General features: G+C 40.7%; 1 protein-coding gene across 1 annotated transcript in view; it reads left to right on the top strand.

Annotated features, from left to right (window-relative positions):
- TENM1 (teneurin transmembrane protein 1) overlaps positions 1-18432 on the top strand; it is a 516043-nt gene extending 497611 nt beyond the window's left edge. The window contains exons 29-32 of the mRNA XM_075007401.1: positions 6490-6877; positions 8243-9463; positions 10074-10216; positions 12628-18432. Of these exons, the coding sequence (XP_074863502.1) occupies positions 6490-6877; positions 8243-9463; positions 10074-10216; positions 12628-13386 (2511 nt within the window). The 3' untranslated portion in view covers positions 13387-18432. The remainder of the gene's footprint in view (positions 1-6489; positions 6878-8242; positions 9464-10073; positions 10217-12627) is intronic.
- Positions 18433-20405: the final 1973 nt, after the last annotated feature.

The raw sequence follows: 20405 nt of genomic DNA, 5'->3' as shown, positions 1-20405 counted from the left end.
AAGGCTAAATTATAAATACATTCACTGTCATGGTAAATCTCCAGCAAACTGTAAATGGGAACAACTATGTATTTAGATAAAATGTCTTTGGACTGTCATCACTTGGAATGGTGTAGTTAGGCAGATATTAAAACTGAATTTGATTAAACATTTTCCTTTGATTTAATTTTGACAAGTTTATTCGCTTTTTAGAAAGAGACTTTTCCAAAGGGAAAATTTATGCAAAACTATGAAGTGAGCAGTCACACATTTATACTGGCATGTGGAATTAAACCATAGTTTTGATTTCTCTTTCATTTTAATTAATGTGCTTCATTAGAATAATATATATTTTTAAATTTTTATAAGTGATTTCTGAGTGTAAAGGAAGGAAGATGAGGGTTGATTGCATTAATAATGGGAGGAAAAGTTGCAGGCCTCTAAAATCACTGTTTCTTATCTGGTATAGATCAGCAGTGGGCAAAGATCGTGAGTCTCGTTAACATCTGTCAGTGACTTTTGTAAAATTAATTGATGGGGTCAGTCCAGTTCCAAGTGGAAAGGAATCCACAAAGTTTCCCCTTACATTTGATATGTGTTGTTTCTCTTTGTTGAGATGCGTTTAGAAGTCAAGTACTTAAAGGCTATTGAAACTGAATTAGCCTTTGGCTCAGAGGTGGCCGTTTTAGGTCAGCATTATGCAACCACATACGGAAGTTTATAGTGCCACTGCTTGTATTGTATCCTGTGCATAAAGATAATAGCTCCCAAGACTTTCCAAAATTTTTCAGGAGCACTGTATTTGCTCTTTTGAAAAAGAATAAAAGGAAGTGGAAGCAATTATTCCATTTGTTTTATAAAGGTTTCATGACTGATGCCTGGTCTACACAAAGGCAGAAAGTCGATCCCAGATACACAGTTCTAGCTATACCATTAATGTAGCTAGAATCAACATATCAACTTCCTGTCCCTGTGTAGATCGGGGTCTTTGTGCTCACGCCAATGTCCCTTACCCAACACACATGGCAAAATAGAACTCTCAAAGATCGACCACAGCGCAATCAGTCAGCCGTTAAGTATAGATTCACCCTGAGTTTCCTCAACCAACACCTGCAATTCTTGTTAGAGATATAGGTCACACAACAAGGGTACAAGAGTTACATACTCCAAAGTGGGACATCGTGTTTTCTTTGTGTCACTCCTTCAAGAGCATTTCAGTCGATACAGTAAATTAATCCAAAGAGACTCTTCTACAGCTAGAAAAAGATAGTTGCAACAGTTGAAAACATCCAACATACCATAGTAACAGAGAGAGAGCCGTGCTAGTCTATATACTATCAAAACAAAAAAGCAGTCCGGTAGCACTTTGAAGACTAAGAAAATAATTTATTAGGCGGTGAGCTTTCATGGGACAGACCCATTTCTTCAGATCATAGTCTATTCTGGTATGGCTATGATCTGAAGAAGTGGGTCTCTCCCATGAAAGCTCATGACCTAATAAATTATTTTCTTAGTCTTTAAAGTGCTACTGGACTGCTTTTTTGCAAAGATACCATGACTTTGAAAACATTTTCCAAGCTGTTAACCACAGCAATCTGGAGAAATGACTCAAGCAAGACAAGCAATAAAGTTGACAGGTGATATTATAGACTAGGAAATCCAGTGACTTTGAAGTTACATTCTAAAGTTGTAAATGTGTACTTTTAAGATATGCTCACTTATGCGCATTTAAAGGTATTTCAGTCTGATCATCAAAAAATTTTCAGTGTAACACAGAGGGAAGCCTCATATATCATAGAAACACATAAAAATATGAGTTTTCCCTGGTCTACACACATTGCAGCATCTCCATTTGTTAATAAGGTTGACAAAGCATAGAGGTTTACAAAGTTTGCTTAAGACAAATTTGTCAGGAACACTTCTGTCTGTATAATGAGCTGAAACTCACAAGTAAACATGTTTTCAGATCTATTTCTTTTCATATTCAGGCAGTCCCGTGAGAATAGCTTATGAAGGTATCATCATATTTCTCCTCTGGGCCTGAAATTTTAGAAGGGTCTGTCCCTTTAACTTTTCTGAGCCAGTTTGTCCTTTCCTAGTTTGTGTTGAGTTCCCATGGGAGTTAACGAGACAAGGTAGTTGACGTGATATTTTTTATTGAACCGACGTCCATGTAAGCTCGAGAGCTCATCTCTTTCACCAACATAAGCTGGTACAATAAAACATATTACCTCATCTACTTTGTCTCTCATATGCTGGGACCAGCACAGTTACAACAGCACTGCATACAACTATGGGAGTTAATGAAAGTCAGACATGCCAGACACCATCCACCATTCATGCAGTGGACATTGTCACCAGCGAGCGTTCCCTATACAGCAAATGAAAACAAAAAAGCACTTTAAAGACTAACAAAATAATTTATTAGGTGAGCTTTCATGGGACAGATCCACTTCTTCAGACCATAGCCATACCAGAACAGACTCAATATTTAAGGCACAGAGAACCAAAAATAGTAATCAAGTTTGAAACAAATCAGAAAAAAAAATATCAAGGTGAGCAAATCAGAGAGTAGAGGGGTGGGGGGTGGGAGGAAGTCAAGAATTTGATTAAGCCAAATATGCAAAAAAAACACCTATAATGTCCCAGAAAATTCGCATCCTGGTTCAAACCACGTGCTAATGTATTGAATTTGAATATAAAAGAGTTCCGCAGCCTCTTTCCAAAGTAGTGTGAAAATTCTTCTTCAGTAAGACGCAAACTCTTAAGTCATTAATAGAATGGCCCACTCATTAAAATGTCGACTGATTGGTTTGTGGATCAGGAGTGTTTTTATGTCTGTTTTGTGCCCATTAACTCTTGGTCTAAGAATGTTTGAAGTCTGTCCAATGTACAAAGGATGTGGGCATTGTTGGCACATGATGGCATATATGATGTTAGTTGAGGAACATGAGAATATGCCCATGATTCTGTGACTAACCTGGTTACGTCCAGTGATGGTATCCCCAGAATAGATATGTGGACAGAGCTGGCAGTGGGCTTTGTTGCAAGGAAAAGTCCCAGGACTGGTGTTCCTGCAATACAGACTGTGGCTGTTGGTGAGGATCCTCATAAGATTGGGAGGTTGTCGGTAGGAGAGAACAGGCCTGTCACCTAGGGCCTTCTGGAGTGTGGCATCCTGATTAAGATAGGTTGTTGGTCTTTCATAATGTGTCGCAGTGGTTTGAGTTGGGGGCTGTAGGTAATGACCAGTGATGTTCTGTTCTTGGCGGTTTTGGGCCTATCTTGGAGTAGCTGGTCTCTGGGTATTTGTCTGGCCCTGTTGATTTGTTTTTTATTATTTCTCCTGGCGGGTAATTCAGGTTTATGAATATTTGGTAAAGATCTTGTAGTTTTTGGTCTCTGTCAGTAGGATCAGAGCAAACTTCAAACTCTCTTAGACAAAGAGTTAATGGGCACAAAACAGACATAAAAACACTCCTGATCCACAAACTGGTCAGCTGACATTTTAATGGAGTGGGCCATTCTGTTAATGACTTAAGAGTCTGCGTCTTACTGAAGAAGAATTTTCATACCACTTCGAAAAGAGAGGCTGCTGAACTCTTTTATATTCAAATTTGACACATTAACACATGGTTTGAACCAGGATGCAAATTTTCGGGGTCATTATAGGGGCTCTTTTGCATACTTGGCTTAATCTAATTCTTGACTCCCTGCCCCACCCCCACCCCCACCCCTCTACTCTCTGATTTGCTCACCTTGATAGTTTTTTTTTCTATTTGTCAACCTTGATTACTATTTTTGGTTCTCTGTGCCTTAAATATTGAGTCTGTTCTGGTATGGCTAGGGTCTGAAGAAGTGGGTCTGTCCCAAGAAAGCTCATCACCTTATAAATGATTTTGTTAGTCTTTAAAGTGCTACTTTACTGCTTTTTTGTTTTGGTAGTATATAGACTAGCACAGCTAGCTCTCTGTTACTAATCAGCAAATGAAAAGTTTGTGGGGTTGCTCTGAGAAATAATTAGTTGTGTTAATTTTGTAACAAGTTTTTGAATTTGTAGTTGTGTGAATCCTCATAGCACCACAATTTGTTTATTTTTTATTTTATTTTTATTAAAAATATTAAAAACAAGGGCATTCCCTTTGGTTAGTAAAATTACAGCTTCTAGTTTTAATTTTTCCATCTGATTGATTAACATTCTTTGTGGCTTAATCATGGCACTTAATTTCACTCCTTTCTAAGTAATTGAATTTTCAAAAGCACTTGGAGCTAGGGTTTGGGTTCCAATTAGTAGAAATTGCTTCCTTTGTTTTCGGGCTATTTGTAGGGTACAAGGAATGAGGAATAGGGTTCCTCCTTGTCCTAGGGTTAAGGTTCCTATATGTAAGCACCGTAATAATGATACAGGAAAGATTCTTGGATTTATCTTGGTCACCCTAATTAATTTGTTCTTATAAAAAAAAACAAAGCTCACTTCTTCTAAAATCCTGCTGTATTTGCAGCCAGACAAAATACTTGGGCAGCTGAATGTTGAGCAGAAGTGCCATCTTGTGGCCATTTTTAGTACTGTGTCTGTTGTGTATTCTCAATGGAGATTCCAAGCTGACTTCTAGTTGTTTATCAGCCCTGGCGAATTTCACCATATCTTTTCTGCTTTTATAAAATGATAGCTTTTTTTGGTGCTTTATGAGCTAGACCATGAAATCGTTGTAAATCAGTTAGGACTCCCTTGCACAGATAATTTAAAATCTACTCCAGCATTTTTAGAATAAATAGTACATTGCCGTTTATTATCTTTATAGTACACACTCATAATACTGGTTAGGATATATCTCCATTCCTTGTAATTGTCCTTTTGCTGTCCTGGACAATAGTGGGGAAAAAACCCAAAGTGCTGTGAAAATGGCACAAAAGGGCCCTAAAGTTACATTAGAGATGGTTCTGAGCGTTATTCATACTCTGTCAATGGCAAACCGGGGAGCATTATGGCAAGAGAGTCGTCACATGGGCAGAGGCAGCGTTCAGTCAGTGGTTTACTGCAGATTAGGGATGGGAAAGTGAAAATAAAATAAACGCTCTGTGTTTGTTATAAATGTCTGACAAACAGCAATTAAGTGATCAGGAAAAGCTGGGTGGAAAGTCTGTCTTCACCTGCTGGCACTGGGTAACTTGAGCATGGTAAATGTTGATGATCTTTGGCCTGAGTACAAGTGACAGATGGCTTTCACCAAAGGTAGGCTGAAATATATAGTGAGGGAGAAAGAGAGAGAAATGTAAAGAAGATGGGCTTATCTATCTACATTCTTTTGGGTAGACATTTAGCTATTTGTCTGAGTCAACTGTTTTAGGGCTAGAGTGTTCGGCATCTTGCAGGAACTCTATCTGTCCACCGTCCAGCTAGCGTTTGTGCTCAGGCACTAGTTGTTTTTTCCAAATTCATTCCCAGTGCTCTAGTGCCCTAGAAGGATGGTCGCAATGTTGCTGAGCGCTTTCGCATTAATCATACAAAGCACGTAGATCAGACTGGACATTCATGTGCTTCAGTGCATTGTAGAATTGGGATCAGAATCTAATTACTTTGCTCTAATGAGCCTACACTGCAATTCGTGTTATGTGGCCAGGGTCTGTCATACCCAAAAACAGCCATGGTACTTCGTACACCTGGGCAAATATTGCAAAGACTTTCTGTGAATAATCAATCTAAACTTTTATTGTGTTTATTTCTGCAATGACAGCTCCCAACGGGGAGAACAAAAGTTTCCAGAGATTCAATTTTAAATTAGCAAGCAGAAATATTTCTGCCAAAAGCATTGGCTCATTTATCTAGTCAGGAAACAGAAAGCAGATCTTGTGATTCCTCTGACCAGCTACAACTAATCCACACAGTAAATATCAATTATTCACAGAAATTAGTTTACAAGTTATTAACCACCAGAGATAAAAATACTTACACACAAAAAAAGCACTCACACAATTTTGACTCCTGAATAAATCTTGGGAAATTCACATGTGTTAGTGGTAGGCCATGAGCAGAGAAGAGTACACTGGGGATGGGCAAAGTGCTGTTCTGAGGAGAGCAAAGCTCTTTAGCTGCTATAAGCATTATGGGAGGCCAATAAGAGCTAAAGGAATCATCAGCAACCGTGAATGTTGCCTGTTTTCTCACTGTGTAGGAACATTTGTGGGTGCATTATTTGTGTTAGTGAGGGAGGTTCTGCCTGAATTTGCATCTGGGCAGGAACCTTAACATGTTTCAAAGCAGCCTACTGTCATGCAATATGCTGAGAGTTCCATCTGCCTGGACAATTTTGGGTCCTCACAGCCAATGTTACTTCAATCTTTTTTCTCTCTCAGTGGCACGTTTACCAAAGCTCAGAATATTACTTTTATTGTACAGAGAATAAGAACAAGCAATAGAAATGGATATCTGCTTCAGTGGGTATTTAATTTTCTTGTGAATAGTAGTTTGTTTGCTCAGTTATTTACGCTGTCATTTCTATTTCATTGCAGTCTGTGATGGTCCTCTTGCACAGCCAGCGGCGCTACATTTTTGAATATGACCAATCAGATTATCTGCTCTCAGTCACTATGCCAAGTATGGTGCGCCATAGTTTGCAAACCATGCTTTCAGTTGGGTACTATCGCAATATATACACCCCACCAGACAGCACGGCTTCTTTCATACAAGATTTCACCAGAGATGGACGTCTTTTGCAAATACTGTATCCTGGAACAGGTCGCAGGGTCCTTTACAAATATACCAAACAATCCCGACTATCAGAGATTCTTTATGACACTACTCAAGTCACATTTACATATGAAGAATCTTCTGGAGTTATTAAAACAATACACTTAATGCATGATGGGTTCATCTGTACCATCAGATACAGACAAACTGGTAATTCTACCTATATAACTATCAATATTTTTTCAAGGCAATACAGTCCCCCTTTGTAGTAAAGCTGTGGCCTCTGCTCCTGGAAATGTAGGTGCTGATGCCATGGGTGCCCTGGAGCTGGAGCATCCATGGGGGAAAATTTGTAGTGCAGGGCATCCACAGGCAACCATACTCCCCCCCCTCTGCACTTCTTCCCCACTTTCTGCCCTATGTAAGTCCCCTGCCCACCCCTCCTTCTTCCCTCCAGTGCTTACAGAGCACAGCAACCAGTTGACCAACAGTGTTCAGGAAGCTCTGGGTGGAGAGGGGAGGAGGTGGGGCAGAGGCTTCTAGGAAAGTGTGGAACAGGGGCAGGAAGAGGCAGGGACTTGAGGGAAGGGGCAGGACCTGAGGCAGAGAGGGACAAGCACTCCCCAGCTAGAGAGAAAGCTAGCACCTATGCCAGTAAACGCTATCTGTTGTAAAGCTTGAAATCAGGCCTACCGATGAAATCAGTAGAAAAAAAAATGTGTCAGTTTGTCTGTCCACAGACAAGTAAAAGATGTCCTATTTGAGATATGAAATGTTCTTGTTATCATTTACTATGAAATGGCTCTCATATTTGATTATTTCTTATTCCAGTATGTGGACATTTGCTAAATAATAAATCAAATGCTCTGCTGTTTGTATTTTCAAACTTCTCTGTCACAACAAATTCAAAGGAATTATTTATATCAGGAACATGTTATGTGTGTTAAAAAATGAATTCAAATTTATATCTGCTTATAGGTAAATATTTTGACATATGTAAATTGTATTAGTTTAAAAGAAAAGTAATAAGTATTTAAGGAGCACCAGTACACTAAATAAATCCACAAGAGAACAATTTAACATTTTTCTAACTTAAAGGTGCTATATAGGTTGAACCCCTCTAATCTGAAACTTTCTCATTTGGCAACATCCATAAACTGGGATGATTTTAGTTAATCAGATGGCAACTTATCATGGATGTGGCCAAGTTTCCTGTGATCCCATAAAGTTTGCTTACAGCCAGCAGTCCTACTTCTCTGTGTTCTGTGCTGTTATGTAGCTGTATCTACCCCTAAATGTCTTCTAAGAGCCCAGAAAGCAGTGGGAGTGTTGGTAATGTGCTAGACAATATTGGCCTCCCATAGTCCAGCAAATTCTCTCGTCCAGCACCGGTTGGGTCCTGAGAGTGCCAGACGAGAGAGGTTCAACCTGTAGTTAAATAGCAGTAAGACTCAAGGATGCCTTCCAATTAATCTTTTCGTTCTTTATGTATATATGTATGTATAGTATATATGTACTATGAGCCTAATTCATTTTTTCTTGGTTTTCTTTTGTTTCTGCTTATTTGCTATATAGGCCCTCTTATTGGTCGTCAGATCTTCAGATTTAGCGAAGAAGGCCTTGTAAATGCCAGATTTGACTACAGTTACAATAATTTTCGGGTCACCAGCATGCAGGCCATGATAAATGAAACTCCTCTTCCTATAGATCTGTACCGATATGTTGATGTATCTGGAAGGACTGAACAATTTGGAAAATTCAGTGTGATCAATTATGATTTAAACCAAGTTATAACTACCACAGTGATGAAACACACGAAGATTTTCAGTGCCAATGGTCAGGTGATTGAGGTGCAATATGAAATCCTTAAGTCCATAGCCTATTGGATGACCATTCAGTATGACAATATGGGTCGTATGGTGATATGTGATATACGAGTTGGAGTAGATGCCAACATAACAAGGTATTTTTATGAGTATGATGCTGATGGTCAACTTCAAACTGTCTCTGTGAATGACAAAACCCAGTGGCGTTATAGTTATGACCTTAATGGAAATATCAACTTGCTTAGTCATGGAAACAGTGCCCGTCTCACTCCTCTGAGATATGATCTTAGAGATCGCATCACTAGACTAGGAGAAATTCAATACAAAATGGATGAAGATGGTTTTCTTAGACAAAGAGGCAATGAAATATTTGAATATAACTCCAATGGTCTCTTGAACAGAGCTTACAACAAAGTCTCTGGTTGGACTGTGCAATACTGTTATGATGGACTAGGGCGACGAGTTGCAAGTAAATCAAGTCTAGGACAGCACCTACAGTTCTTTTATGCTGATCTCTCCAATCCAATAAGAGTTACTCATTTATACAATCATACTAGCTCAGAAATAACATCCCTGTATTATGATCTTCAAGGCCATCTCATTGCTATGGAGTTGAGCAGTGGAGAAGAATATTATGTTGCTTGTGACAACACTGGCACACCACTAGCTGTCTTTAGCAGTCGGGGCCAAGTAATAAAAGAAATTCTGTACACACCATATGGAGACATCTACCAGGACACTTACCCAGATTTTCAAGTTATCATTGGTTTTCATGGAGGGCTCTATGATTCTCTTACTAAATTAGTGCATTTGGGTCAAAGGGATTATGATGTCATTGCTGGACGTTGGACAACACCAAATCATGACGTGTGGAAACATTTAAACACCATCCCCAAACCATTTAATCTCTACTCATTTGAAAATAACTACCCAGTTGGCAGAATCCAAGACGTTGCTAAGTATACAACAGGTAAAAAAAATCCTATTATAATGCTTATGGGTGAAATCCTTATATGGATCCATGTCCATGGATCAAAGGAGAGGAGTTGACTCTCGACTTGCATAAATTTTAATTGAATGTATTTAACCTGCTACTACCCATATAGCTTTATCTATTTTCTGTGACCTTTCAGCCAGTCAATAAAGCAAGCAAATAGCTGCATCGGCTGTCTTTGCTAAGTACTAGAATTTGCAAAAAGTTGAGGCAGCATTTTCTGAATTCGTTTCCATCCTAGCTAGAAGTAAAGTATGATACAAAACTCAGGGTAGCTACACTGTGAGAGACAATATTTTCCTTTGGTTTTTGAAAAAAAAAAATCAAGATGGCAGTTCAGTTATTGATGCTTTGAGGTTTGGTTAGGTCTTGGCAAAGGATGTCTAGCTGCAAAGGTTGTTCTAATTTCAGTTGTCCCAGAATGGAGAATCATGGTTTCCTCTGTCAGTGCAGAGCTAGCACTGTCCCTTTTGCTTCTCCTCCTGACTTTATTGTCTGGGTCACTTTTCCTAGAAATAGAAAATACAAAATACATTCTGCCTCCGATGAATTGTGTGGCTAAGGGTTCTTTGATTTTGTTTTGTAGACATTGGAAGTTGGCTTGAGCTGTTCGGTTTCCAGCTACACAATGTCCTTCCTGGATTTCCAAAACCAGAGATAGAAACTTTGATGACAACATATGAACTTTCACAGCTTCAAACAAAAACCCAGGAGTGGGATCCTGGAAAGGTTAGCAAAAGTCTGCCTACAAAAGCAACTGATCTGCTTGCTGGTTAATTGGGCCATTTTTAAATCTGATTTAAAAATACATTTAGACAATAATGTACATAAAACAACATTCAATCTTATCTTTAAAAAAAGCCCAGATCATCATGATCTGAGGAGGGATTTTCAGGTTAAGAACAATTCGGTTAATTGAGGATATTTTTGTTAATTACTCCCACATTATTTTTCTTTTATTACCATAGGGTCAAAGATTCCCAGTTTCCATAATTTCAGTATCCCTTTGTGCTAGGCACCATGTTCAAAAACAGAGCAAAAAGATGTTTCTGCCCAAGTAGTTTATAATTTGAATATAAGGCAAAGGAGTGGAGATTGTTGCAGGGCAGCTGATGTGGAGTACAATGAAACAATGGGACATTAGAGTTTGAAATGCTAGGCTATGGCCTTAGCACACCATTGGTCTTATTATGATGTTTTTTGTTTTTGGGGGGTTTTTTGGGTAGATATCATGGCAGAGGAGAGTCTTTGTAAGGAAGATAATGCCTTAATTTTGCAGGTTTTTGCTGATTTCTCCTCCTAAGCAAAGGAGCAGAAAGAACGAAGGTGTGTGTTTGAAAATAAAACAAGCTGCAAGTTGTAGGTTTCATATAATAAAATTATAGGTATTTTAAGTGCAAATGAGATCAACAGATCACCAGCTTTTACTGGAATGATGCACAATGAGAAATGCAAAAATTCTAAAATATTAACTCTTTAAAAGTCTCTTTCTCTGTAGAAATATTCTGTGGTAGAACAGATTTTTTTAGCACAGTAGCATGGTGGTGATCTAGTTTTTTTAGCTCTGCATCTCAAACTTACTTCAGGCTTTGTCTATGCTCAGAACTAGCCATGTTTCAGCAATTGACGGCTACCAGTCAGTGCAACTGCACAAATACAGACCTGAGCAGACAGTCACTTTCCAGATGCGACCCTTAACAAACATCTATCAACAAATTTACAATAGATTTACAAACTAAGGTAGAATAGAAGGGACTGATTGTCTACTGCCTCTCACCTTGTGTAGCCATGTAAAGCGGTAAAAATGCTGCCTCATTCAAGTAGTAGCATTTTAAACTCTCTTGGCCTGGGTATAAATGAGTATGGAAGATACAAAGAGATGACAATTCGGGCTCACTATTTTTAGAGCCCAACATGTGCAAAACTTCCCCGGAAGTCCCTCAGATAATGTGAAATAGTAAGTAATGAGAATCATAAAAAAACATGAATGAATGGATGGATGTCAGTGGGAGTTTGCTTGAGTAAGGATTCCAGGATCAGGCACGAGATCTATCTATTGTTCTTAGGTACCTAGATGGCCTCCATTACTGCAGCATTTCATACCCTCTGGATTTTGAATGTATTCATCCTTAAGGGATGGATTTATTTTACTCCTGATGTTCCCATGCTTTCTTTTGCTGAACTCCCCTTCAGAAGTTCACATCACATGCTCACCCTTCTCAGGGATCCTTCTGTTGAGAGCACAGGAGCAGTGGGTACCCAGCTTCAGCCCCCAACTTTCCACACTGAAGAGGAGAGCAGAAGGCTGCACCATATGACTACTGCCCCCATATGGGGCACAGACCTCTCCTGGCCACAGCTCTTCAGCATGGCCCCATCCACTTCCCTTGCACTGGCTTGTCCTGCAAGTGAAGCAGATGGGACTTTAGGGCCTGGGACCTCAGGTCGGAGTGGGGGCTGTGTCTGGCAAAGGGTCAGTACTCCTGAGGAGGTCTTCAGCTTCCCTTTTGCAATGTCTGAGACAGAACCCTAGCAGAGGAGGGTAACTGCCAGCTGGTGGCTGCTGAAGTGTGTCAAGGAGACAGACAGAGAGCCTGGTCCCAGCAGCTGAGAGGGCTCTGATAAGCTTGTCACACTCCTAGCTGGAGTTCATGCCCTGTCATGTGAAAAACCTCTCTTCTAGCCTATTATTCCCTTTTTACCCATAGACAATTGAACAACACTGACTTGTCCCAGGTCACCCATGGTGTTCATGGTAGAGCAGGGAACTACACTTAGGTCTCCCCAGTCCCATGAGGGCATGCCATTAAAATAGCAGTTTTTAGGAGAAGATAAGCAGTTTTCACCAAGATTACTTTTCATGTAGGAGGATACAAATATGTGATGAATGCAGCCTTCTTTTGATGCTTGGACACTGAAGGGTCCAAAAGACTGTAAGCAGTACAAATAGGCCACTGTAAAGTTTATTACTATAATGTTTTCTTGTTGCTAGCATACCACATGCATGCGCAGGATTCTTTACAGGTAAATTTTACAGTACAGTAGCGAGAGGTATCAGTAGACACTATATATCATATGGGACAGTAATAAAGTGTGTAAAAATCTTTTACCTCTAACCATGTTGATGTTTGCATTTCTAGACTATCCTTGGCATTCAGTGTGAGCTGCAAAAACAACTTAGGAACTTTATATCATTGGACCAGCTTCCCATGACCCCCCGGTACAGTGACGGGAGGTGCCTGGAAGAAGGAAAACAAGCCAGGTTTGCGGCCATCCCCTCAGTTTTTGGAAAAGGTATCAAATTTGCCATTAAGGATGGGATAGTGACTGCTGACATTATAGGCGTAGCAAACGAGGATAGCCGGCGCATTGCTGCCATCCTTAACAATGCTCACTATCTTGAGAACCTACATTTTACCATAGAAGGGCGAGACACACACTATTTCATCAAGCTGGGGTCTTTGGAGGAAGACTTGGCTCTAATAGGCAACACAGGAGGCCGGCGCATTTTGGAGAATGGCGTCAATGTCACTGTGTTTCAGATGACTTCTGTGATAAATGGGAGGACTAGACGGTTTGCTGATATACAGCTCCAACATGGTGCTTTGTGCTTTAATGTTCGCTATGGGACAACCATTGAGGAAGAAAAGAACCATGTCTTAGAAATAGCCAGGCAGAGGGCAGTAGCTCAGGCCTGGACTAAGGAGCAAAGACGTCTGCAAGAAGGAGAAGAAGGCATTAGAGCATGGACAGAGGGAGAGAAACAGCAGCTTTTAAGCACTGGAAGGGTACAAGGCTATGATGGATATTTTGTTTTATCTGTGGAGCAGTATCTTGAACTTTCTGACAGTGCCAACAATATTCACTTTATGAGACAGAGTGAAATAGGCAGGAGGTAACAAAGAAAACCTCTGCCTTTGCGTCACCAAAGACTGCCTGTTTTTAAACATAAAATGGTTTATTGTATTGATTTTTCTAGATCAGAACTCTGTATATATAAATATAGAGGAAAACACATATCCAACTGCCTTTAAATGTGACAGAAGATGGTATTTTAATATTGTTTGTTTAACTCTGAGAGACGACAGTGAAGATTTTTAGTTCTTGTGTGGCAGTATTCAAAATTTCAGAAGCAGAGTTCAACACAGCTTAGATGCCACTTGTTTAAATCAGAGACACATGCAGAGTATTTAAGAATTTGGTGTGCTCTGCTTTCTTCTTGAAGCTACATCTCTTCTTATTTCATTCATTTAGTAATTCACAGATGATTAAAGAGGTTAGAGAGCTTCAGTCTGCAACCATTACTGGTTTAAGTAGTCCTTATTCCCACAAGTTCTTCCGTTGACTTTAATGGGATGGCTTCCAAGAGTAAGTGCCACAGGCCTGTATTTAGAGCCTGGCATCAGCACTATTTGCTTTTCACAAGAAAGGAACTTCCAGACTGAAAAATGGGGAGACACCATAGGCATCGGATACAGTAGTACAGAATGGTTGTCCTGTATTGCGTTTATCTTTACTCATCCATAGCCACCTCCCATTCTCTCAGTGATAAATGTCATGTTGTGTGAAGGGTTTTATATGTGGCAGTCTTCTTGATTCTCTCCCTAAGGGCTTTAGTCAGATCTGGATTACACTTGATTCTGCTGGCATAACTCCGAGCACAGAAGCCTGCTGTCTGAAAGTCTCCCATGACTGGGTGTTGCACAAGGTGCCAGAGCTAGCCATCAATCTGCTAAAAGTGGACAAAAATATGCACAAGTTTCTGCTTTAAAGCCCTCTAAAGTCAATAAGAGTATTTCCATCAACTTCAATGACCTTTAAATCAGGCCCTGATTCAGTGCATCCCAAGCAATCTCTGCCAGTACAAGTTGAACCTCTTTCATCCTCCCCTCTTGGGACCTGGCCAGTCTTAGACACCCGAATTTGCTGGACCACGGTAGGTCAATATTGTATGGCACATTACCAACATTTTCACTGCTTACTGGGCTCTTGCAAGGCACTTAGGGGTAAATTAGAGCTAAATATGAGTACAGAACATTGAGAATCAGGGCTGGTGGCTGTGAACAAGGTTTATGGGATCACGGGAAACTTGGCCACACCCAGGATAAGTGTTCATCTAAACTAACTAAAATCATGCCAGATCATGGGTGTTGCCAGACTAGAGAGTTCTGGATTAGGGAGGTTCAACCTGTAGTATTTCCATGGCCTCCCAGACAAACTTAAAGCCGTGCTTCTGGAAGGATTCACTCATGCCCTCTGTGCCAGTGAGGGTGAAAAAAGCCCCATCTTACTATAGAGAATAACGCCCCTATGTCCTTTGTGTTCACTGGACAGGAATTGTTTGGTTCAGGATTGGTTTGTAACTTGGAGTGGTATCAGTTTTTTGTTGTCACTTTAGCCCCTTCTCCCATTAATAATTATCCCATCTGATTCAAAGTTTGTGTGCTAAAAAAGGGTCAGAGTTTGGGAAACTTAAATGTGGACTATAAGTGTTGGACATCTGGGGAATGATTCTCTGTTCTTCCGGCTCAGTCAGCAGAGCACATAGCAAAGTCTCATGCTGATGGGCATGAATTTTAATTCACAGGTTATCATGAGCTGTCAACATAATCATTTCATAGCAAAGTGTGTGATCCTTCTTTTAACCTGTCATTTTTAAAGGACCTCCTTGTCTTGGTGGGGGGTTGTATGCAAATTTCCTCTGTTAATTTCAAAGGGGATTAGAATTTTATTTTAGAACCTGTGTATCTATAACACTTACGTTATTGCACATTTTTACCAAAACAAAGTAAATATAACCTAATCATCTCTGGTCAGATTTACTTTTGCCCAGAGCAGTGTTTGGGTTTTTTTTTTTCTCTTATTTCCTTTCCTGTTTTCTTTTGCTTTGGAACAAGTAGAATAAACGGTAGTGAATTTAGAGATGAGCCTGAATTGGAACTGTAGGTGAGAACCCAACCAAACTTTCTGGAAATTTGGATCCAGCTCTCAACTTCACAACTTGGGCCTCCCTTTATGGACTCAGGCCTGCTCCCCTTGAAGTCAATGACTGGTTTCCCTGGTGCGAGATCAGGTTGGTGATAAACTGATCCAGAAGAATGCCATCAACACACCAGCTCAAACTCTGGAGGAATGTGGATAAGAAATCCACATCCAAATACTGCAACTGGGCTCATCACTCACTAACATACAGCACTGTGAGCTCACCAAGTCTGGTAGTTATATCTCCAGTCTCTGTAATTTCCCATAAAATCATGGAGAATTTGAATACCTCCACACCAACCTAAACACAGACCTTCAGACGCTGATGTTCTTTTAATCAATGAAAAAATAATTTACAAACTGTATATAGTGTGTGTTCAAATGTGATGATGTATTTTATCACTGATCCAAGATGTCAATATTAGAGTCTATTTTACTTATATTTTAACCAATTATACTTTTTTGCAATTCACTAATGTATCATTTTCAAACTGCTTTAAATATCCATTATGAACCAATATTTGAAGCTCTTTACTTAATAGTAAATTACCTTGAACTGTGCATTTCTAGTATGTAATACATATTTAGTTAGCTTGTGCCTTTAGTTTCTTAAAGTTCTATTTGTATTATATGCAGGAAATGCACTTTGTATTATCTACAGCTGTGGTTTTTAATACTGCCTTGATAATGATTATTCTCACTTTTATGCCAAAAGGTCAAGGAGCAAAAAGTGTTACAAGTTTGTCTCTGAAAGCAGATTTGGCATTTTTCCAGGTCATGCGTAGAAAATTTAAGAAACATTTTTGGGCAGTCTTTGAAAATATAGATGTATAAACAACCAAATGACATTACATGGCCCTGTATTATAGGGGTATAAGAAAATATCTTCATTGTGTTTGGTTATGAAATGGAGAAAAATAAAAACTTTCATTTTTAGGTGAGCGCAATAGCGTATCTAAAAAGAATTAAATGTATTTATTAATACAAGAGCACTGGAGGCCAATGCTATCATTGTATACACAGACCAAGCACATTCAAGAGAGCTCCAGTAAAGGAATAGACCTACACCATCTTGTTCAAGAACTATGTCAGGTGGAGGGAGGGAATGTTTGTCTCCACCTTTGTTTATTTTTTAATGACTAAGCCAATTCTCTTAGTCCTTTTTTTTTTTTTTCATTTTGCACTATAGCCTAGAAACCCAAATGATAAACACAAACATAAAAAAATCACATGGGATATTTTTATTATTATTCACATAGTTGCATTCTGGGTTGGGAACCTGGTTCTAAAAGTGCAAAAAAGCCAACACATGCTAGTACTATCTTGTATCAAAATACCTACCATGAGATGATACACATTAGATTTTTATGACAGCAAAACAATAGTGCGGAAAACTAATGTTTCTTTTGCTTTCATGTTTGTTTGGAAAACTAGAACATTTTTAAGGTATACAGATATCTATGTAGAATATAGCCAAATATACACAAACAGGACAGTGAGCAACTCACTGTATACATTCTAACTGTTTAGTTTGAGCTCTTTAATGTCCTCTCATTCGTAGGCTAGTTAGAAGCTGACTTTTTGTTTTAAATCACATTCTCTTGCACTTTCAGAGCATTTTTTCCCCAAAATCTGCACATATTCCCATTCACCATGACCTCCTTACATCACCACTCTGGGGAAAGGAGGGGGAACAGTGTGTTATAAAAAGGTACTTTTAGAAGGACATCTATAATGGAGTTTAATGTTATTGGAAGTGAAGGTACAGTAGCATAAGACAAGAGAGTTACAAAGAAGCGCGCATATACAAAGGTTGGGAGTATATTTTAACATAAAAAAAACTATAACTTCCTGACAACATGCTTGTCTGCTGTCTCACGTCAGCATAACTGATCAATCTAACATTTCAACACACACATCAGACTGCCACAATGTTTGTGTCCCATCAAATACACAAATAAAATGCTGACTGTTATTTAAGGCTGGCCTTTATACAAAGCATTATTAGGTCAAAAGCTTACTGAGTGTGAGAGAAGTTACTTTTCAAATGAAACTGATAGTTACTCAAGTTCGACTTACTATGGCTTTGTCTTGGCATTGTCATCTTACATTATTTGTCCAAGAAAATGTGTTTGCCAGTTACAATATTTTCTTAGACTTAGTGGTGGACTTTAGCCTCTTAATAAATGTTAGTATGTCAGATTGTGTCCTTGATGATATTTTACTTGTATGAACCATGATAAAACATTAAAATCTTAATATTCTACTGGCAAAAGTGTCAATAAATGAGAAAGAGAAACATAGCACAAGGTCTATGTCAAAAACATATTTCTCATTAGCTTTTTCATTAAAAGTAAAGATGTTTACAGTGTATGCCAAGAGCTTCAGTTTCTACCTAACAGTTAGAGGTTCTAATCCTACAGAAATTGTGTTATAATGGCCTCAGCCTCGTTGCTAGGAGACACTAGATTTCAATTTTTTACTCCTGCTCTAACTCCTGTGGCTGAATAGTGGCTGGATACTGTACAGGTTTATGTTGTTTGGCTGCAGTTAATGGTCTCTTGCATTTTGCTCTGGTTTTTCAGACCAGACGCATGCATTTTCTACAACAGCATCATAACAACATGTTGTAAATATTAAAAGTTAATATATGATGTGTCGGTATTTGAAAGAGAGGAAAGAAGTACTTTGAATATTTCATTTTTAAAAAATAAAATGGCAAACTAATCCTCTTTGTGACATTTTGTTGGCTTCCACCAAGTTCTCAGGGGCCATTCTGATTATTCCCTGCACGAAAACTGTTCTCAGGAAAGAGTCATTCAATAACAATGGGAGGCTTCAAAAATAGCTGTGGATGAAAGCAAATGCTAAATTTTGGTATTGAAATGTATTTTATTTCTGACTCATGAGGGTTCACTAATAAATGACTATTAAACACCTGCTGGTGAAATCACAACATACAGGTCCTGTAAGCAGGCGTGAGCACTTAGGCTTCGTCATCAAGAGAGCAAAACATGGGTCACTGTCAATACATGTCTAGGAACTGACTTAGTACAGGTGAAACAGAAGGAATGGACAAAGTTATTTTCTGGCCAGCTCATCTGACTGAACCAAAGAGGAAGAGCAGAACAGTCGCGCATGTCACAGGAGTATGGGGGTGTGGTGCAGAAGAAATGGACTACACTGGAAGTGGTAAAAGTGAGAGGGAAGGGATGTGATGTGTCAGCACGGGGTTGGCGGGCGAGAGCAGTCCTGGATATGATGAAGTGAGTGAGGGAAGGGTAGAGGGAGAAAATTACTGCCCCTGTGCGGCTTCACTGCAGGCCCCCCGCCACTATGGTCACAAACAAAAGGAGGCGGGGGGAGGCTGAGTGTTACCATACCTAACACTGAGACACCTAGAAAATCAACAGGAGTCAGAAATATGCTCAAAGGTGACATATTTGTAGGGGGGTCTTGACATGTGGTGCCCCCTAGGGTCTCTGCTACCCATTTCCAGCCGGGCATCTGCTAGCATTGGATGGGGGTTGGGGGGAGGCTTGCAGAGGGTGCCATCACAATCCCAAGAGCTCACCAGGAGCAGCGGGCTCCCAGAGTCCTCTGTAAAGTGCCTGGCCAATGGGCAGCCCATGGGGGCCAGGTCAGGCCACTGGAGCTGGCAAGTCAGTGCTTTTGCTGGCACTAGCAACTCCATCCTCAATCACCCATGAGTGCTGAGCTCTGCAGCAGGCATTCAGTGTCCCACCAGCCAGCAGTAGTGCAGCCTCGGGCTCATAGCCGAGGGCGACAGCACAGCCCCCATGCTGCCTGGGCCATATCGGGCAGCAGCAGGGTTTTGGGGCAGGGAGGACGCTAACCCCTTGCTGTGCGTGGGAGAACAGCATGCGCCATGAGGCTGGTAAAAGGCTAGACAGCACATCCCTGTGGCCCGGTCCAGGGCTAGCTGTGCCAATGCTATGCAGAGTTCCTGGAGGCATAGATACATGCCTGGCTCAAGGCCTCCTGGGCACCAACACAAAGGGGACACCTCTGCTTGCCCAGGGCGCCAGTGTAGGCAGCTGCAGCAGGGGGCTAAAGGCGCCTGCCAGCCAGGCTCTGGGTGTGCTGTGTGCCAGCCAGGCCTGGTTCTGCATGCAGTGCTAGGAGGGATGTGCTGCTCTTCCCCGCCACCCTGCATTAGGAGGTTATGGTGGTAGAGTGTGTGTGGGGGTGGAGAGGGAAAAAGTGGCATTGGACCAGCCGGGAGGGCTAGGCACCCTACCACCGCGCAAGTCAGGTCTTCTCCCCCACCCCGCACTCCACCCCAAAAAAAAGCCTGTAAATTGCCCCCAGCCCCAGCTTACAATAGCCAATGGTCCATGCCAACTGGAGAGGTATGTGCTAAAGCCCAGCCCAGTCAGCTGCATGGCCATTCTTGGTGGCAGAGACAGCAATGCTTTAGCCTGTAGCCTTGCTTGGGGATCTGGAAGACAAGCCAACAGTAGGGTACTAAATTAGGTGCCCAGGCCTGCTGGGCAAAGTTTTCCCGTGCTTGGGTAGCTCAGAAAGCTGTGCCCTGGTCCTAGAGTGCGTACAGCCTGGAAAGGGTTGGGTTTTTTTTTTCCTTTTGGTTTTGCAGGGTGGCGGGGGGTGGGGGGACCCTAAGCCCACTGGATGATGCTGCCACTTTGACACAGGGTGCATGGCTCCTGGTGAATGCTTACCCCACCAGGTTTCAGCTGAAGTACATAGGTGCCCAAGCATGCACTCTCAGGCCCAATTGCTTCTGTGTCACAGCCACGGTGGGCTGGAGTTAACTGTACCCACCATCAATGAGCGACACCCATGAATGCACCAGGCAGCAGCAAAGTGGCATGGGGATCGTGGCAAAGTTCTCCAGCCAATACCTACAGTCAGTGGTGGAACAGCGGCTTGGCTGCAGTAGCTTCCCCAGGGT

The sequence above is a fragment of the Carettochelys insculpta genome, chromosome 13 (assembly GCF_033958435.1).
Source record: "Carettochelys insculpta isolate YL-2023 chromosome 13, ASM3395843v1, whole genome shotgun sequence".
In the NCBI taxonomy this organism is placed as follows: Eukaryota; Metazoa; Chordata; order Testudines; family Carettochelyidae; genus Carettochelys; species Carettochelys insculpta.
The sequence above is the reverse complement of the archived record's forward strand: the minus strand, read 5'-3'. Positions and strand labels throughout refer to the sequence as shown.